We start from the raw sequence: 17695 nt of genomic DNA, 5'->3' as shown, positions 1-17695 counted from the left end.
CACCAGGCAGGCAAGATGGGTCAGTGAGTGAAAGTGCTTGATGTGAAAGTCTGACCACCTGAGATTGACCATCGGCACTCACAGTGACGGGGGTGGGGAGCAGAACAAAGTCCTGAAAGTTGTCTTGCCTCCATACATAGGGAACATGCATGTGTAAACACACACACACACACAGAGGAGGGGGTGATGGGAGAAAGAAAGAACCTGGATTGTGTGGTTCTCAAACGCACGCCTAGAACACTGTATTGATCTACACGGTGCTGTGCCCCCAGTAGAGGTGGAAGGACATTGCATAATGGTTGTCTGTATCTGATACTACAGTAAGGATTATGGGAGGCTATTTCATGAACATTCTCCGAGGAAACACTCTCCTGAGATAAGTGGAGGGAGCCGACTGCCTACCACCATCATTATGTAACTACTGGTTGTGGGCCCTCTGTCTTCACTATGAGACAGTACAGAATCTTGCCACCTACCGCTAACCAGTGCACGGAGCCTTAGAACACGCACCCTGCCTGTAATCTTAGCTAGTTCATCTTTCCTGTCCCCTCTCAAATCAGAGGCTGATTATTATCATCTGTTACGTGTTAAAAGTTATGACTATAATTTCCAAGCCAGCTGTTCCCTTTGAAATACCATTTAATATAATTAAAAGAAGTCTCCTTGAAAATCACATGACTTCTAGAAGTGGTTTTCATCTCAGAACTATCAGTGGGGAGAGCAGACGACACTCCGAAGATGTCCCAGCTGCTCCAAACTTCAGCCCCATGCTGTAGCGTTAGTATTCCTACCCGGAAGTCTCACACAGCTGAGGTGCTGGCACACACCTGCCATCCCAGCACTCAGCAGGCTGAGGCAGGGGGATTATAAACTCAAGGTCAGCTTGCGGCAGACCCTGTCTCAAACCAAATCATATAAACAACAAAACAACTATCATACAGATATCCAACAATTAATTCACCCACAAGATATCTGACCTCGACTCTCTGATTATATCTAAATTAGTCAAATTCTCCTTCTAGTAACATCACACTTTTAATCTATATTAAGACAGAAGAGACAGGCGTTTTATCAAGTTTTTAGTTGTCCAATGCCTGGTGATTTTTTAGTCATAAGGCTATTTGTTTAAAATGCCTCTCTGGCGGCTTGAGAACATTTCCCTGTGGAAGCCTCAGAGCAGTGTCCATTACTCCTAGAAACACCGAGTTAGCACTGCTCTGCCTGCTGGGTTTGCCTACTTTTGGGTAAGGGGTGACACACTTGGCAGACAGGATTAAAAGGAGAGAAAATATAATGGCTGCCTGGGGTCCAACTGCCAGACATGTCTCTGACCTCCTTCCTGTCAGCTTGTCTCTTCCCCATAACCCTTAATGTGAAGCAGCCTCATTTCCTAAATAAAACAGCAAAATTATCTCACAAAGGAGGAGGACACGGTTGTAGAGTGAGGTTCTGCAACCAGTGTCAGTTCCCAACGCTGCCACCTGAGGGCGCCCTCGAGGTGCAAACGAGCGCAGAGGCAGGCTCAAGACATGATGGAGATGAAGAAGTGTTGAGACACTGAGGGAGGACACACATTTTTCTGACTACACAAATTGTGTAGGGTTAGGCAGGGCCTTTTTTTTTTTTCAAACAAAGTCAAAAAGGAAAGCAGGCAAAATAAATTCTAAAGCCAGCACTAAGCTGAGACTGTGGCTAACCTGCCTGTATTCTACAAAGTGACTCCCAGCCCTAGGGGAAAGCTGAGGCACCCACCTTACTGACCAGCAGCCTTCCTTCCCTCGGTGCTGCTCAGGAGTGATTTCTTACCTAGCCTGCTGTGGGTCCACTCCACACCAAATGCTACCAAAGCTGAAACCTTGGCTTGGTGAAAATCACTGTGCTGTTGCTATTCTGTGTCAGTGGTTCGCAGCCCTCAGGACACTCAAGCTGTGGAGACTCCCAATCCTAAAACTGTTTCACTGCCATTTCACCACTATGATTTCGCTACTGTTAGAAGTCATAATGTAAACACTTGTGGAGGCAGAAGTCTGTCAAGGGGTTAAACCCACAGGTTGAGAACCATTGTCTATACAAATGTTTACATTATGATTATAACAGTAGCAAAATAGGAAAAGCCCAAGAACACGGTAATTCAAGATTGTCCAGGTCTTTAACACTTCGAGGACCACAGCTTACTCTGAGAATTCTGAGGACTGAACTACTGGCATATCTAACCCTGGAAAATAGGAACAATTATTATAATGCTATGCATTCTTCTCCATTGATGAGACAGAGTATTAGGTAGCCCCGGCTGGCCTCAGATTTGCTATGTAGCTGAGGGTGGTCCTCCTATCTCAGCCTCCAGAGTGGTGGTTACAGGCATGTGCCACCATACCTGCTTTCTTAAACTCTAAATCCTAGGTTGCTCTGTCATTTCTGCCTAATGTCCGGAGTCTCTCTGAATAAGCCAACAATGTACAGATTTAACGGTGGTTTCTTTGGAGAGATGGCTCAGCAGTTAAGAACACCTACTGTGCTCTTCCAGAGGACCTGAGTTCAGTTCCAAGCACCCATGTCAGGTGGCTTTCAATGCCATAACTCTAGTCCAAGGAGATCAGACTCCTGGCTTCCAAAAGTCCTCTCACACACGTGGTAGACAAAGACACAAGTAAAAACAAAATACATCATACACCCACACATGCACACACACGCACACGCACCTGTACAACCACAGGGGAACCAGAAGAAATAACTTACCTTTAAGTCTTTGTTCTACCTTGGCCTGAAGAAACCTGGGTTCTCACAAGTACAGATCTCAGCCCTGCTCATGTCATGCTTTCTAACCAAGGACGACCAGGCTTCCCTGGTTCCCCACAAGATTGAAATGCCATCTATTAGATCCTAATGGCTTAGAAACAAAGATATATTAAATCTGGGTATATGATCTATAGGTGAAAACAATGACCTTTAGATAATAAGAACATTGCTGACAGTGACCCACATTTGAGTTTCATGAGCTACTTTTCAGTGTGGGAGTGGAGAGGCAGGTGAAGCTGCAGCCGACGAATCCTAGCACAATACGCCGCTTACTTAATATGCTAAGTTCCCTACCAGAGTGGATGAGAAACTTGGACTACATGAGGGAATACAGTTACAAAAGAAACCAAATGAGCGGGACTGAGAGTCTGACTGGTTTCCTTTCCTTCTAAACCTCTGTACTTCATACTGGCATTTCCAGTTTACAGAACAGTTCGTGTATGAGTTAGACATCTGAGACGTGAACACACTGTCCTGTGAACAGCACACACTCTCGCCCACACAGCAGCAGCTCTGCACACACTGATGTAGGTTCACAGGTAGGGTGAGCCTCTCACCCACACAGCAGCAGATCTGCACACACTGAGCCTTTGTACAATTCAACAAATCTAAGACACCACATCCACCATCAGCTTAGACAGAGGTCTCTTCCCTCTCCCATGCTAGCTCTTTCAGCCTCCCCCTCTACCAACCATATGAGATCTGGCTGATAAGTTGACTTAAGAGGCACAGAGGTCTCTTCGTATTTGTGGTTTCACATTCTGTGGTTTTAATTACTTGCCCTCAACTGTGGCCCCAAAACAAAAAATTCAAAATTATAGAAATAAACTACGTGTAAGTTCTAAATAACTTTTACAAGAGCACATCAATAAAATGATTCTGTTTTATCTGTAGATTCAGAATCTACTGGGGAAGTTATCATTCATGGATAAGAGGAACTGTTGTCCGTCTGCTTTGGATCTGGTGGGAAACACTGCCTGTGAGCCCAAGTCCCTTCTGCATAGATTAAAAGTTCTTGCTAGCTGCTATGGCTTAATAACGCTCCCAGGCCAGGGGAAACAGTAATAGTGCAGGCTCACAATGCCAACACTCAGGACCCTGAGGAGAAGAACAACTGTTTAAGGTCAGCTTAGGGTACACAAAAAGAACCTACTTCAGACTGCCAGATAGCTCAGCAGGTGGAGGACCTGAGGTTGGCCCCTGGAATCTGAAGGAAAAACTCAATTTCAACAAAGGTTGTCCTCTGCCCTCTGCATATCACCACACACATCACTGCACACAAATCCTTTTCTTTAAGAGTCGATGAGAGGGCGCCCAGCTGGTGAAGATGCTTGCTGCCAAGGTGGAAACCCTGAGTGTGATCCCCAGAACACACATGTGCAAGGAGAGACCTGACTTTTGTGAGTTGTCCTAAGACCTCCCAGTGCATGCTATGACTCCTGTTTACCCACAGGCACACCTGTACACAGACAACTACAGCGTTAGAAATGTCAGTGCAGAGGGAGGCCTATTTCCCACAAGTTAAGTCTAGGATACAAAGGGAAGAGCTGGCTGGGGCTCAGTGGAGAAGCTACGTTAGCACTGTGCATTACTGAGACCTAGAGGGAAGTGGGGCAGCCGATGAGCTAAGCCTAGGAGACAGAGAGGACAGGACGGCATGCAAGCCCCAAACAACAGCAGAATCAATCAGAAGGGAGGGAGGGAAAGAGGATGCTCCTACAGAGATAAGACAGTCCGACACTCAGGGGTGAGGCAGGAGGATCACTGGATTGAGCACTTGACCTCATGAGGGCAGCTGCAAGTGAATGGGGAGCTCATAGGGGCCGCAGTACAATGAGGGGTGATGGTTTCTAACCCTCACAGACTGAAGGACCCTAGCTCTTACTGAAGTGTAAGCACTATTAGGAGGCTTGGCCTAGTAGAAAGTAGGTAGGTTATGAGGACCCTAAGGGATTTCGCCAGCTTTACACTCACCCACCGCCTCAGGTCAAGATTAGGCCAAGTACCAGCTTCCCACCTCGGGTCAAGACTAGGCCAAGTTCTATTCTCCACCCACCTTTCTCAGGAGGAGCAGGGACATTCTTGAAAACCCGCAGAACGTACTGACATAGTCACCTGACCTTCTGGTCCCAGATAGAGTTCGAATGCATGTCATATGCTTGCTAGCCAATAGATTCAATATGCTTAGCCAATAAGTTTAAACTGTAACCTTACTGATGCAATCTGTACCCCTAAAAAGTATAAAAACCGCTTGTTACAACCATTGGGGTCTTCCAGTCACTCACCATGAGGGGTGATTGAAGGGTGACCCCAACATGCCAGAAAATAAACCTCTTGCATTTGCATCAAACTCTGTTCTCCTGCCTCACCTGGGGGTCTCCTGGTAGTTAAGACTCTCTTTGAGCCTTACAAGACAAAAAGACACTTGCAAAGCTACTCTGTAGGCCCGACCTGTCAAGGAGGGTCAACAACCTTTCTATTGGGCAGTTCCAGCCCCTGGGGAAGGAGGCCAGGAGCAGGGCGCATTTGTTTGCTTAGCGCTGGCCAGGCCTAGGCCTCCAATCAGGCTCTCTTCCTGTCCAGAGCCACACAGCTCCTAAGCAAGAGACTTTCTGGGCTTTCCTTCTTCTTTCTCTCCCCAGGAACCATGCAAACGGGTCAGGATCCCATGCCAACGAAAACCCAAAGCTCACAGGGGTGGCAGAAGCAGAGTGGAAAGAAACAAGGGTGATAAACTGAAGAACAGGCACCTGAAGGCACAGGAAGGAAACTGGGGGATGGCCAGGTAGACATTTTAATTTCAAAATAAGTACACACTGGGGGATGGGGAGTAGATGTTGTTAAATTTCAGCCTGTCTAATTCTGTAAACAGAAAGAGAACCTACTTTACATTGCCTCAAAAACCTCTGACAGAGATCCTAATCTCAGAGTAAAAAACCAAACCGACACCTGCAAAGCACTCCTATTAATGAGCTGAGTCTCAAGTGGACACATTCAGAAGTGAGACTTCTCTTGTGGAGCAGGTATACTCTAATCTCTACCAGTTTTTACTACTTCTGCCAAACACAGTGAATTATAATTTTCCCAGCAGGAGATGAATTTGGGGCAGAGAATGATACTCGGGTATGCCCATGGCTCTCCCAATCAATAAAACTGTTAAGTTGTATCATATTTAAAAAGTGAGGTGTAACAAGTTTACAACTTGGGAGTTTGAGGGGGAGAGCATGTGTATGATTCAAGGTTTCCATCACACACACACACACACACACACACACACACACACACACACACACACACACACTTGCATGTTTACAGTATTTTAAGGTACTCCCATTTCTTGTGACTGTCACAACTAAGTAATGGGAGAGGAAGGCTATTACTGTAACTCACATGTGATGATATTTCTGGAGTCATCAAGTGCCAATTGCCAGTTACAATGTTTGTAATGTGTCCCTCCAAAACTCAGACACTACTCTCTTAACTGCAGGTGAACTAAGGGCCAGGAGGTATTTAGGTCATGTGGGCAGAACCCACATGACCAGTCCTTCTGAAGGGCCTCCCAAGAATCTTGGCCTTTCCAGCATGTGGAGACTTGCCAGAAGTTCACCCCTTCAAACATCGAAACAAGACTCCTAGTACTTTTATCTTGGCCTTTCTAGACTCCAGAAATGGGAGGAATACATTTCTGTGTTTATAAACCAACACTTTGTAGTATTTTGTTCTAGAAGCGGGAAGGGAGTGAGGCATCAGGCCCTCTATGCACATGAAAAGAAGTCCCTGATGGGAATTACTGAGGCTCCTCAAGGAATTGCACTCCAGTTTAGTTCTCACAGGGGCTACATCAGTTAACAGATCCAATCTAATGACTTTATTTCATGGCCTTGGGCCCAGAGGATGAATCACTGGGGTAAGGCATTTGCCACCAAGTCTAAAAACCTGAGTTTGTTGCCAGCACCTATGTGGTGGCAAGAGCCAACTTCCAAACATTGTCCTCTGAACTCCATATACACACTGTGGTATGCACATACTCCCACACACAAAGTAAATTAGATAAAATATAACTTAAATTCTGTTCAAATTTCTAAAATATGCAATGACGTAAAAGACATAAAGCTATCACTTCTCAAAGTTCTTCTCACAACTTAGGATCTTATGTCCAGACACTCAGAGGAAGTAGCAGAGACCACAAACAGCATATGGCCATTTAGTGAGGTACAGCAGAGGAGAGAGTAGATCCCAGGCTCTGATCCCCCCAGTGCTAGGCTTTAACAGACAGTAACAGCAAGCTGGGCATTGACGGCGGTGGATCTAAGGAAAAGCAGCTAGACCACTGTCTCAGTAGGATCAATAGGTACCCCTGAGCCCCCGTAGACTGGGCCTCTACAGACTTGTGTGCCGAGTCTATGGGGGAAGGGGTGTGTTCTCTCCTTTGCATCTGGGTCCAAGGGTGAGAGCGACCTCTAGCTATCAGCTCGGCTGAGGCACCTTGATCTGCTGAGCCAGTTCACCGGTCCTTATGTCACCTTCCTAAAATACAACCTGCACTACTGCGTCCTTGCCAATAACAGAAGCCACCAGTTTTACATGCTCGATCTCATTTAATCTTTAAAACAAACTCAGAGAAATACCGACTGGGTCACCCCGCTATGAAGCAGCAGAATCAGAGCAGGAATGAGAAGCTGGCAGTCCCCAGCTCCACGGGGGTCCATGTCAGAGCCTCCGTGGTTTTCTGGGCTACAGACTCCCTGCATACTGGTTTCTCTTATGCACACTACAGTTTACACACTGGGTAAAGTGGTAACTAAAACTGTGTAATTTGTAACAAAGCAGACAATGTAACAACACACTGTAGTAAAAGTTACAGGGATATGAGGGCTCCCTTGCTCTCTTGGAACACCTCACTCTCCTGAACTCACCATCTCAGACCCTGGCTGATCACAGGCGACCCAAACTGTAGAAGGTGAAATCATGCATGACAAAGACACATGAGTCCAAGACTGTCACAGCTGACCTAAGCAAGTCTCTATTCTAGTCACCAGAGCATCCGAACCAACCTCTAAGGAAGCTCAAGAATATTCAACAGCGTTCTGTAGCCTCATTGTACAAACTTGTGAGCAAGCCCCAGCCAGGGCAGAAAGCACTACTCTCAGCGTGGCACGGTCTTTACAGAGAGCAGAAGGTCCTCATAGGAGCCTCCCAAGAGCTGTCTTGTCTCAGAAGGTTTGCATAGAAAAATCTGCCCTATCGCTCAAGAGATAGTGCTTACCTGTGCTCTTGCAAAGGACAGGGCTCCCTTTTAGGCACACACTGGGTGGCTCTGGTAGCCATCCGTGCCAGGACACCTAGTGCTTTCTTCTGGCCAAGGCACCTGCATGCATCTGTACATAAACTCACACCAGCACATACACAATACAAGTACGTGTAAGGAAGAAAGTTTATGTGCCCTAAATAGGAGACTCTGACTCCTAAGATCCCACTATACATCCTTTAAAATCCCCATTTGACTCAGCTGAGAGTGAGCTTTAACATAAAATGTATCAAGTGTTAGCATAACTGCTCGTGCAGCTAATGGTAAACTCAAGATTACCAAGATTATCAAGAACTAGGAGAGAGAAAAAGGACCTTCAGATATCACCGTCGACCACTCACCGTTTTCCCATGCAATTCTTGGCATTCAGGCCCCCGACCTTGTTTATGGCAGACCAGGCTGTGAGGGCCACATACGGCAGAGAGGCAGCTTGAGTGTGAGTGAGTGATTTGGGCTTGTGTGAAACCTACATTGAAAGAAAGCGGTCAGAGCTAAGCAGGAACTTGCAGTTAACCTCACAGGAAAGCAAGGATTTGCAGAGAGCTTTATAAACGACTCTGGGCTCAGTGTTCACTGCACACCCTACTGCAAAGCTGGGCTCAGAAAGTCTCCGAGCAGCTCTCCGCCTGCACCCTGGAGGCTCGGCAAGGTTTGTAGGCTACATTAGTAGATGTGGATACTTCACTGTCTATTTCGAAAGACCATGTATGGGGTTCACGTTAGACCCAACTATATACCCAGAGATAAATCGAATACGCTTCAAATCCTGATAAACACATCTTAATTAGTTTTTGAGAGTAACTGCTTCCTTACTCTGTTTCTCAGACAGTAATTTTCCAGACTCTAGTAACTCCTCCTGCAGACGTCTGTCTGCGGCCAACTTTTCCAATTTAACCCTTCCTCTCAATTTAAATCTAGGTGCAGCTATTGTAAAGAGCTGGATACCGGTTGGGGATTTAGCTCAGTGGTAAAGCGCTTGCCTAGGAAGCGCAAGGCCCTGGGTTCCGTCCCCAGCTCCAAAAAAAAAAAAGAGCTGGATACCGCATGCCTCTCCCTCGGATATGTGTGGTTCGTACTGGTGGCGGGAGGAAGCGGCCAGCCTCTAGACCTCAGTCAAGTCTCTGCTCTACGGGATGAGATGGCTGCTCTGGCAGGCGGTGCTAGCAAAAGCACGGAGTACTTCTCGCCTTCCTGCGTCTCCTACTCTTTACTTTGCCATCTCTAAAACATGAAGTGAATGTGGCTCCTTCATTCCTTCTCATGCAGCTATGCATTTCAGTACCCACAGTGAGTTACCTCATTCCCACTGACCACGACAAACTCCGACAGAGTGCCTTGTTTCCAAGGAGGAACTGCAGCCCAGACCTGAAACACAGACAGACAGCTGTACTACATACAGAAGTTTCTGAGCAAAGCTGAGCATGAAGAGATTCCCTAATACATAGCTACGCAGAGAGGAGGGGCAGAGGGGAGCTCCAGTGCAAAGTTAAGTTTCACATGATACAATTTTTCACTGAGTATGATTCAAGTTATCAACTCAAACCACACTGCAAACCACACTAAAATATCCTGCCTCATTCGGCAAGGCTCTTTCGGGCTTGAGTATTGGCTCTGCCACTTACTAACTGTGGCTCTCAACTTCTACTTAACTATATGTATTTTTGAGACGGATCTCACTGGATGACCCAGAGTGACCCTCATCTCAGCCTCCTTAGTGCTGCAGTCACAGGTGAGCCTCACCTGCAAGCTGGCCTGGCCTGCTAACTTACAGGGATTGATCTCCTCTGTGCAAAGGAGCCAGAACATGGCTATTAATATGAGCTCACTCCTATGTCTTGACAAGAGTGTCCAAAGTGACAACTCACGGAACATTATAGTGCACTTTAGCTATCTCAAAAGCAGCTAACCCATAAGGTAGGAACTATCCTACCCTACCTGTTTTAATGTCTTCTAATCCTTAAGGACTGAATTTAGAAAACACAAAGACAAACTGAGCACGGGCACTGAGGCTCACGCCATAACTGTAGTACTGAGGAGGCCAAGGCCTGGCCACAAGTGCGAGACAAGCCTGGGCTACACGGTGTGTGCTCCAAGCCAGCAAGGACCTGTCTCAAACAAAACAAAACAAAACTAAAGTGCTCTGGCCAGAGGACAGTTGGTACACACACTAAGAAGTAAATGTCAGTGGTAATAGTCGATTTCCAAAGGAAGTAGGATGAGTGGAGACTCACACCCACAATCCCAGCATAGGAGGAGATGGAGCACAAGGACTAGGAGCACACGGCCATCCTCAGCTACAAAGCAAGTTCAAGACCAGCTACAGCCAGTCTAAGAGTTATTTAAAAAATTAAAAAGTAGAAGCTGGATGTGGTGGTGCACACCTTTAATCCCACCACTCAGGAAGCAGAGGCAATCAGAGCTCTGTGAGTTCGAAGCCAGCCTGGTCTACATAGCAAGTAACAGGGCAGTCAGGGCTATTACATAAGAAACCCTATCTCAAGAAACATATATGTATATATGTGTGTGTTATGTGTATGTTATGTACCTGTCTATATAAATAAACATATATGTATCTGTGTTAGAATGAAAGTTGCATATTTAAAAAGGAATGAAGAGTAAGGGAGCCAGGCACAGCGGTGTGTGCCAGTAAACCTGGCCTTTGGGACAGAGACACAGCAGAATTGTAAGGTGAAAAACACCCTTGCTGTGGTGGTTTGAAGGAGAATGACCCCCATAGGCCCATGCATTTGCATGCTTAGTGGATGAACTGTTTGGGGAGGATTAGAAGGTGTGACCTTGTTGGAGTCACGGACATATCTACGTCCTTGATGGAGGAGATGCGTCCCTGAGGTCAAAATCCCATCCTAGGACGACGCCTCGTGGCTCAGTGGATAAAAACTCTCAGCTACTTCTCTAGCATCATGTCTGTCTGCATGGACAACCATGGACTCTGAAACCATGAGCAAGTCCTAATTAAACACTTCCTAAGAGTTCCTTGGTTGTAGTAACTTTTCAGGGCAACAGAACCGTAACTAAGACATTTAGATACATAACAAGCTGAGATCAGCTTAGCTTACATGGGGGTGGGGGGCTAGGGGAGGAGAGACGGGAAGAGGGAGGGGGTGAAAGGGGATGGCAGAGGAGAGGGGAGGGGAGGGAAAAGACAGTAAGTTAAAAGGACTGCCTCACCTCATCTCCAGGCTGGAAATACCTCACATCCAGCCCACACTCCATCACCACACCAGAGACATCCCGACCCAGAGTCAGAGGGAATTCTTCTCCTTTGGTTTTCATATGCAAGGGATCACGTTTCATATTTAGAGCTGTGGCCCCATAACCACCTACAAGATACAATTTATCTGAGTCTTAAAGGAAAGGGTTAGAATGATGTTTAAAATACTGTAAGATTACAGGCAGGCCAATATCAGACCCTCAGAACGTACGTTCTAAAACAACAAACTTTACAGGTTTCCCACCACACGGTTAAGCATAAAAACAACCGGGTATTGTTCCTTTCAAAGAAAATTACTTAGAAAGCTGCAATCATCGATTAAAGTAAAATCACAATTACTCGAAAAGTCTTTGAAACTCAGACTTTGAAGATCGTATGTCCATGAATTCACTCATTTGTAAACTCTAAGTTTTTAGACAGGAGCTTGCTGTGTAACCCAGGCTGGCTGCCTTTTGACCCTCAGCCTGAATGCTGGGATTACAGGTAAGTAAGTATAATGTTTTTAACAACAACACATACAGTTTTAATTTAGTACTAAGTCTGGTAAAGAAGAAAAATGGGCAAGTTGTAAAGAGCCTGTGCATATTAAAGGGCTTGCTCTGACTCACAATCACTGAATAATAATCAGGTTACAAAAAAGTCATGCATATTAAAGGACCTGATACTAGCACTCAGTAACAAGTTGAAGTTCTAGTCAACACTTCCTACAAGTCTATCTAGAATAACGATTTTGAGTAAATCAATGGAAAAGAGGCATGTCTGATCAGGTCAGTTGCACTATACCTAGGGGTGGGGGCATTGGTTAGTTTTTTTTTTCAAGCCCACCTCACAGAGATCCATCTGCCTCTGCCTCCCCAGGTTAGGATTAAAGGCGTGTTACTACATGAAAACCCACATCTTGTTTTTAAGGTTACTTATACCAGCAACAGACAAATAAAACCAAAACCATCCTTTTGGATCAAATACAGTGACTACTCTATCGGCAAGAATAATCCTAAGCAAAAGCTGGGCCTGGCTATTCCAGTGAAGCTCTGAAAGCTGGAGGAAGGCCCTTGAAAACATTTAATGCTGTTTTCAAGTCAGAGCAAAAGCAGCTAAGGAAAATTCTAAACAAACCATGTATAACCACACAGATAGCAGAGGAAGAAAGAAATAATAATGATGATCAAGTTGTGGCCTGTGTGAATGATCCAGTACAAAAGTAAACGGGGGGCTGAGAGGACAGATGCCCCAGAGAGGGTGAGAGGATGGGACCAGGATGACAGGCAGAAGGTCGGCCGGAGAGGAACAGTGACAACCGGTCTACAGAGCCCAAGGAAAGGTAGACAAGGACTGAGGCTGGCAGGAGGGCTGTCTGCACAAGTTGTTTTTCTAATGGAAAAAGAAAAATCAAGCCACGTGGGAAAAAAAAATGAAAGTTGGGACAGTGCTAGAAAGACGTAAGCTGCTGGTCCTTATGCCAACATTCCACATTTGCCATCTGGCTAGCTAGAACTGCACTCCATCACAGAACATAACAGACTCACAAAGGCACATGCTCCTTCCTTTTCCCTGTCCCGTGTTTATTTCCCTCTACTAAGGCACAACAACTTACTCACCGAAACCCTTTGTGGTTTGGATAACAGAAGTGGACATTCAGCCTTCTCCCAATTTAGCCGTAAACTTGCAAAAAGGTTCCAGCCCTTTCTGAGGTCCCAAGCCAACAGTTCAGATTGTTTCCAACAGTTTTCTTAATAACCCTAATAGGCTTATACCAAGCGTAGCTAGGCCTGGCTAACCATGAGAAACGGAACCTGTTTGGTGACAAAATGGGGTTTAAACTTGTCTTCCCGCTGTGGGTGGTGACACACGCACACCTTGAATCCTAGTGCTTATGGAACACAGGCACGAGGATCAGGAGTTCAAGACCATCCTCGGCTACACAGAGTCTGGGCCAGCCCGCCCCAAGAGACTCTTCGCAAAAAAAAAAAAAAAAAAAAAGGGCCTCCCTCTGGCTGGGGCATAACTTGTTCAGAGTTGGGCTAAATTAGAAAATCCCAAGATTCCCTCAATTTCAGAGGTTTTAATCCTGTCTAAAGAAACCAAAATGTGTTGTACATACTGCTAGCTATATTATTTTAAAATGACTCACTGACTTAGCCATTTCTATGTTTTATGTCTAACAGTAGTGGCTGTTTTCAGAAAAGCAGCCTTTATCTGTCATAATAGATGAGCCTCTTGTTTTCTTCTCAAAGAAAATAATTTTCAACTCAAATATCGCCCAAAGCTATCATTTCAGGTATCTTCTGCAATAATGATACTGTCTCAAAAAGCTGCCAGGGGCTGAAAGATACTTGCGAATTACTCAGTCAAGTAGTGATAAGACACTACATCGGCTCAAAAATACTCTATAAAAAAATAACATGTGCTTCAGTATTCCATGAAACAGTAGCACAGTAGCCAAGATCTGGATGCGGCCACTCTACTGAAATGAAACTGTACACAGCACAAATTGTATATGCACATCTTATGAAAGCCCAATGTAAAAATAAAAAAAATTAGAAAGGAGTCAAGTCATATGTAGCTAGAAGTAACAATCAATCCATCTACACAATGCTAGAGGGGAGTTGAAACACTCCCAAGCACTGAAAAAAAGTGAAAATAGACAGTTGAGGAAAGGTATTTTCAATGCATTGTTATCATTGACACTTTTAATGGCCCAGGCCTTGAGCTCCCATCCCCCTGCTGGTGATTTGCTTGTTGCTGTTCTGAGACAGGACCTAGGCCAACCTCAGACTTGGAACTTGGCAGAGTATGACCCTGACCCTCCAGTCCTCCTGCATGTGTTGTGCAGTGCTCAATGGAGCTCAGACCCAGGGCTCTCATCAGGCAGCTATCACCTGAACTACCTTCCCAGTTTCAGGAGTTTTCCCAGCTACAAACACATTTTCTAAGATTTATTTATTTATTTATATGAGTACACTGTCACTGTCTTCAGACACACCAGAAGAGAGCATCAGATCTCATTACAGATGGTTGTGAGCCACCATGTGGTTGCTGAGATTTGAACTCAGGACCATCTGGAAGAGCAGTCAGTCAGGACCGTCTGGAAGAGCGGCCAGTGCTCTTATCTTAACCACCGAACCATCTCTCCAGCCCCAGCTACAAACATTTTAAGAATCCAAATCTTTTTCCAAATTTCTTCCTCTGAAGAAAAGCCACTAGTCATTCATTATTCTACCAGATAAAGAGAAAGAAAGGTACTTTTAGGAATATTTTAATATCCACAGTATCATCAAGATAACACGTAACTGATATAGAATTCTTGGCTGTTCTTTTTTTATGGTTGTTTGTTACTGTTAATGCTGGAGAACTTGCCCAGGGCCTGACATGGCTATGCAAAGGAATTACTACCAAGGAGCTGTACCTGTCCCTGATAAAAATCTGGCCAAGGCATATTTAACTCTTCTCTCTTACTAAGTATTTGAAATCTAGTGTATCTCACAGTGACTGCACTTTCAGACCAGATCAGACCAGCAGCATCCACGGCTCAAAGCTATAGGTAATGGCTACTGACCTCAGCAACATGGCTCTAGGTCACTGTGCTAAATGTGACTTCCAAAAGCAGAGTCGAATGACCTAACATCGACGGATCTGATGTGACTCCCCAAATCCAGAGGTTCTCCAGGTTTGGTATGCCTGCAATCTTTACAATGAGTCTTCTAAAAGCGTCTTTCTTTCCAACAGTCTTTATGGGGCAAGGTTTTCATCATTATTTCAAATAGCAGTGTAACGGAGTACAGAGCCACGTATGAAAATCCAGAAGTCATACTGAACCAGACATCAAAGAGAAGTACTGAAGTATAAAACCATGCTAAGCATCTCAGTAAACCTCCTGGCGTATTTGGAAAATAATTTTCATGACTTATTAAATGGTATTTATTTAGGGCATAGCAAAATGTGCCGCAGGCGACCTTCCACCGTGCACGTGTCTCGGGGACTGAACTTGGGTCTTTGGGCTTGGCAGTGAGTGCCTTTACCCACTGGGCCATCTCACCGACATAAACAGTTCTTTTATTCCAGACACCTCTTTGTAGTTAAATCCTGTGCTGTATCAACCACTGCCTAACAGAGTGCTGTGCATATGTAACTGTCTCTCAGCTATTTCGTACTTTTCATAATTTTGCATTTACTGTATTTTAAAATAAACATTTTAGCATTTGTTCCAAGTGATGGCTATAGCTTATATAAAAGTCAAGTCATTTTTTTAGGGACAAATGAGACTTAAAGTCTAACTTGAGAATTGCCACTCTGTCACATCATTTCTGGAGAAAAAGTAAAGCTGATCTTAACATTTTCTTCTGTTTCTTAATTTGTAACCAGACGACACACACACACACATGTACATATACAGAGTGAGTTTGTCCCTCACTAAGGGACAATGCTCACACACGAGCATTGTTGCTGAGGCACAGAATGCTACTGTAGGCCCCACACAGCCCTTCAGAGCATTGACACAGGGTGAAGCACGTGGCAGTTTCCTTAAATACTGGGTAGTTAACTGCCTGGGAATTAACTAGCCACCTCAGAACATAGTCATCTCCAGAAGACAAGGATGAGTTCCCAGAAGCAAGACTGACAATATTCTAGCCAGTTTTTTCCCCTAGAATTAATGTATAAATACAAATCATCGGTTCAGCAATATAATAGAATCACGGTATAGGATATGAGAATGAGTTTAAGGAATGCTCTCCCCAAGCTTTTCAACGTGACCCAGCAAGAGAAAAAAACAGGATAACAGTATCCCAGCCTCAACATGTGTGTAACAAGAAAACACATTTTAGCTGGGGGTGGGGAGTCGGGGATGGGGCTATGAGAAATGATGAGGATGCTGTGCCCATATCAGGAGTCCTGCTCTGTTGCTTGGTCCACTGGGCCTCTAACAGAAGCTGTGAACAGTGGGACAGCAAGAAGGATACAGGAATTACATGAACACAAACTCTGAAGTGATGGAGAAACATAACCAAACTCTGGAACCTGTGCTGGACCCTAAAATTACCACAGAGCAAATCAACAGTAGCAAATCAGTTCTCAGCCCCAATTTGAGTGTGAAAGGAAGCAAACACATTCAATAAAAGATTAAAGTATACCTTGGCAGTCGTGATGTCGAAACTTCGGAAATATTTGCAGGGATCTTATCAGAAACCTACACAATTTTGGATCATTCTGCCTACAGTGGTGCCTGCCACCAAGACTCATGGTCAGTTTAATCCCCTGAGCCTACATGGTAGAAGGAAAAAAACTCACCCCAAAGGATGTCCTGTGACCTCCACTTGGGCCCTGTTCCACACACCCAACCACAAAATAAACACACGTAATAAGAAACCTAAATGATTCCTTCAAGCCAACCAAAACGTAGTCCATTAACTAGGTGTGGAGGTCTACACCTGCTGTATCCCAGGACTGGAGAGGCAGAACAGGAGGGCTGCAGAGTGGAGACTACTCAGGTGTATACAATGAGTTGGAGGCCAGCCTAGGCTAGACAACGATCCCTTGTTTCAAAACAAAACCAACAAAACACCCGTGTACCCAGTGAATTTGATTTAAAAAAACAAAAAAACAAAAACAAAAAAACCTGGGCAACTTACTTCTCATGTTAACATCTATAGGATTTACACTGGCAGCATGGACTTTGATAATGACTTCGTTTGGATAGTGTATGATAGGTAACATCATGTTCTGGGTGAATCGAAGGACTTCATTCTTTCCATATTTATCTATCACCCAAGCGGGCATGACAGTGCTCCTCGCAGACGTAGTACTAATGCCTCTATATGGTGGCCTCGTGATAACTTTCCTTCTCCAGAAGCACACGGCGGCACAAGCATTTCTTCTAAGTACACAAGTCTTCAAAACTTCCATCCTGCGCAGGGATGGAGAACGTGTCCTCAAAAAAAAAAAAAAATTAAAAAAAGGAAGGAAGGAAGGGAAAAGAAGCGAAAGAAAGGAGGAACGTGGGTGGGGAGGCGGAGAGAGGACCTGGGGCGGGTCAAACGAACAAGCTTCAATTCAGCCAAATTCTGCCAAACCCACTGGTCAATTAAGGGAGGAGGAGCTTTCAGAAACAAGCTCAACCTAAAGTAGCAACAGAAGAAAATAGAATTGCTACTGTGCTCCCCACTCAGAAATGGCGTCCAGCCAGTACTCTGGCCATTCCTTCCTTACGCTCTCCTTCCCATTAGGGAAAAAAGCAAACAAGCAGGGAGTCCTCAGCAGGACGAGCAAACAGGGCTTGCAATCCCGAGGCGACCCCGGCCGCGGTCTCCTTGCCTGTCCGCGCGCAGCCTCCTGCCGCCGGCTCGCGAGCCAATCGTGTGCAG

The 17695-nt window shown here is 45.2% G+C and overlaps 1 protein-coding gene across 8 annotated transcripts in view; it reads right to left on the bottom strand.

Annotated features, from left to right (window-relative positions):
- Window positions 1-17676, bottom strand: part of Rtn4ip1 (reticulon 4 interacting protein 1) — a 39065-nt gene extending 21389 nt beyond the window's left edge. For 2 of the 8 annotated variants that reach the window (XR_015644795.1, XM_087597592.1), the window contains exons 1-5: window positions 17646-17676; window positions 16964-17262; window positions 11294-11445; window positions 9401-9469; window positions 8446-8570 (exon numbers count right to left, since the gene is read on the bottom strand). Coding sequence is in view for 5 of the 8 variants with exons in the window: in XM_087597592.1 (XP_087453718.1) it covers window positions 8446-8570; window positions 9401-9469; window positions 11294-11445; window positions 16964-17237 (620 nt within the window). In the remaining 3 variants the exon portion in view is untranslated. 8 annotated transcript variants of the gene reach the window in all.
- Window positions 17677-17695: the final 19 nt, after the last annotated feature.

The sequence above is a fragment of the Rattus norvegicus genome, chromosome 20, assembly GCF_021556685.1.
Source record: "Rattus norvegicus strain SHRSP/BbbUtx chromosome 20, alternate assembly SHRSP_T2T, whole genome shotgun sequence".
In the NCBI taxonomy this organism is placed as follows: Eukaryota; Metazoa; Chordata; class Mammalia; order Rodentia; family Muridae; genus Rattus; species Rattus norvegicus.
Note: the sequence above shows the minus strand (reverse complement) of the source record. Positions and strands in the feature narration are given on the sequence as shown.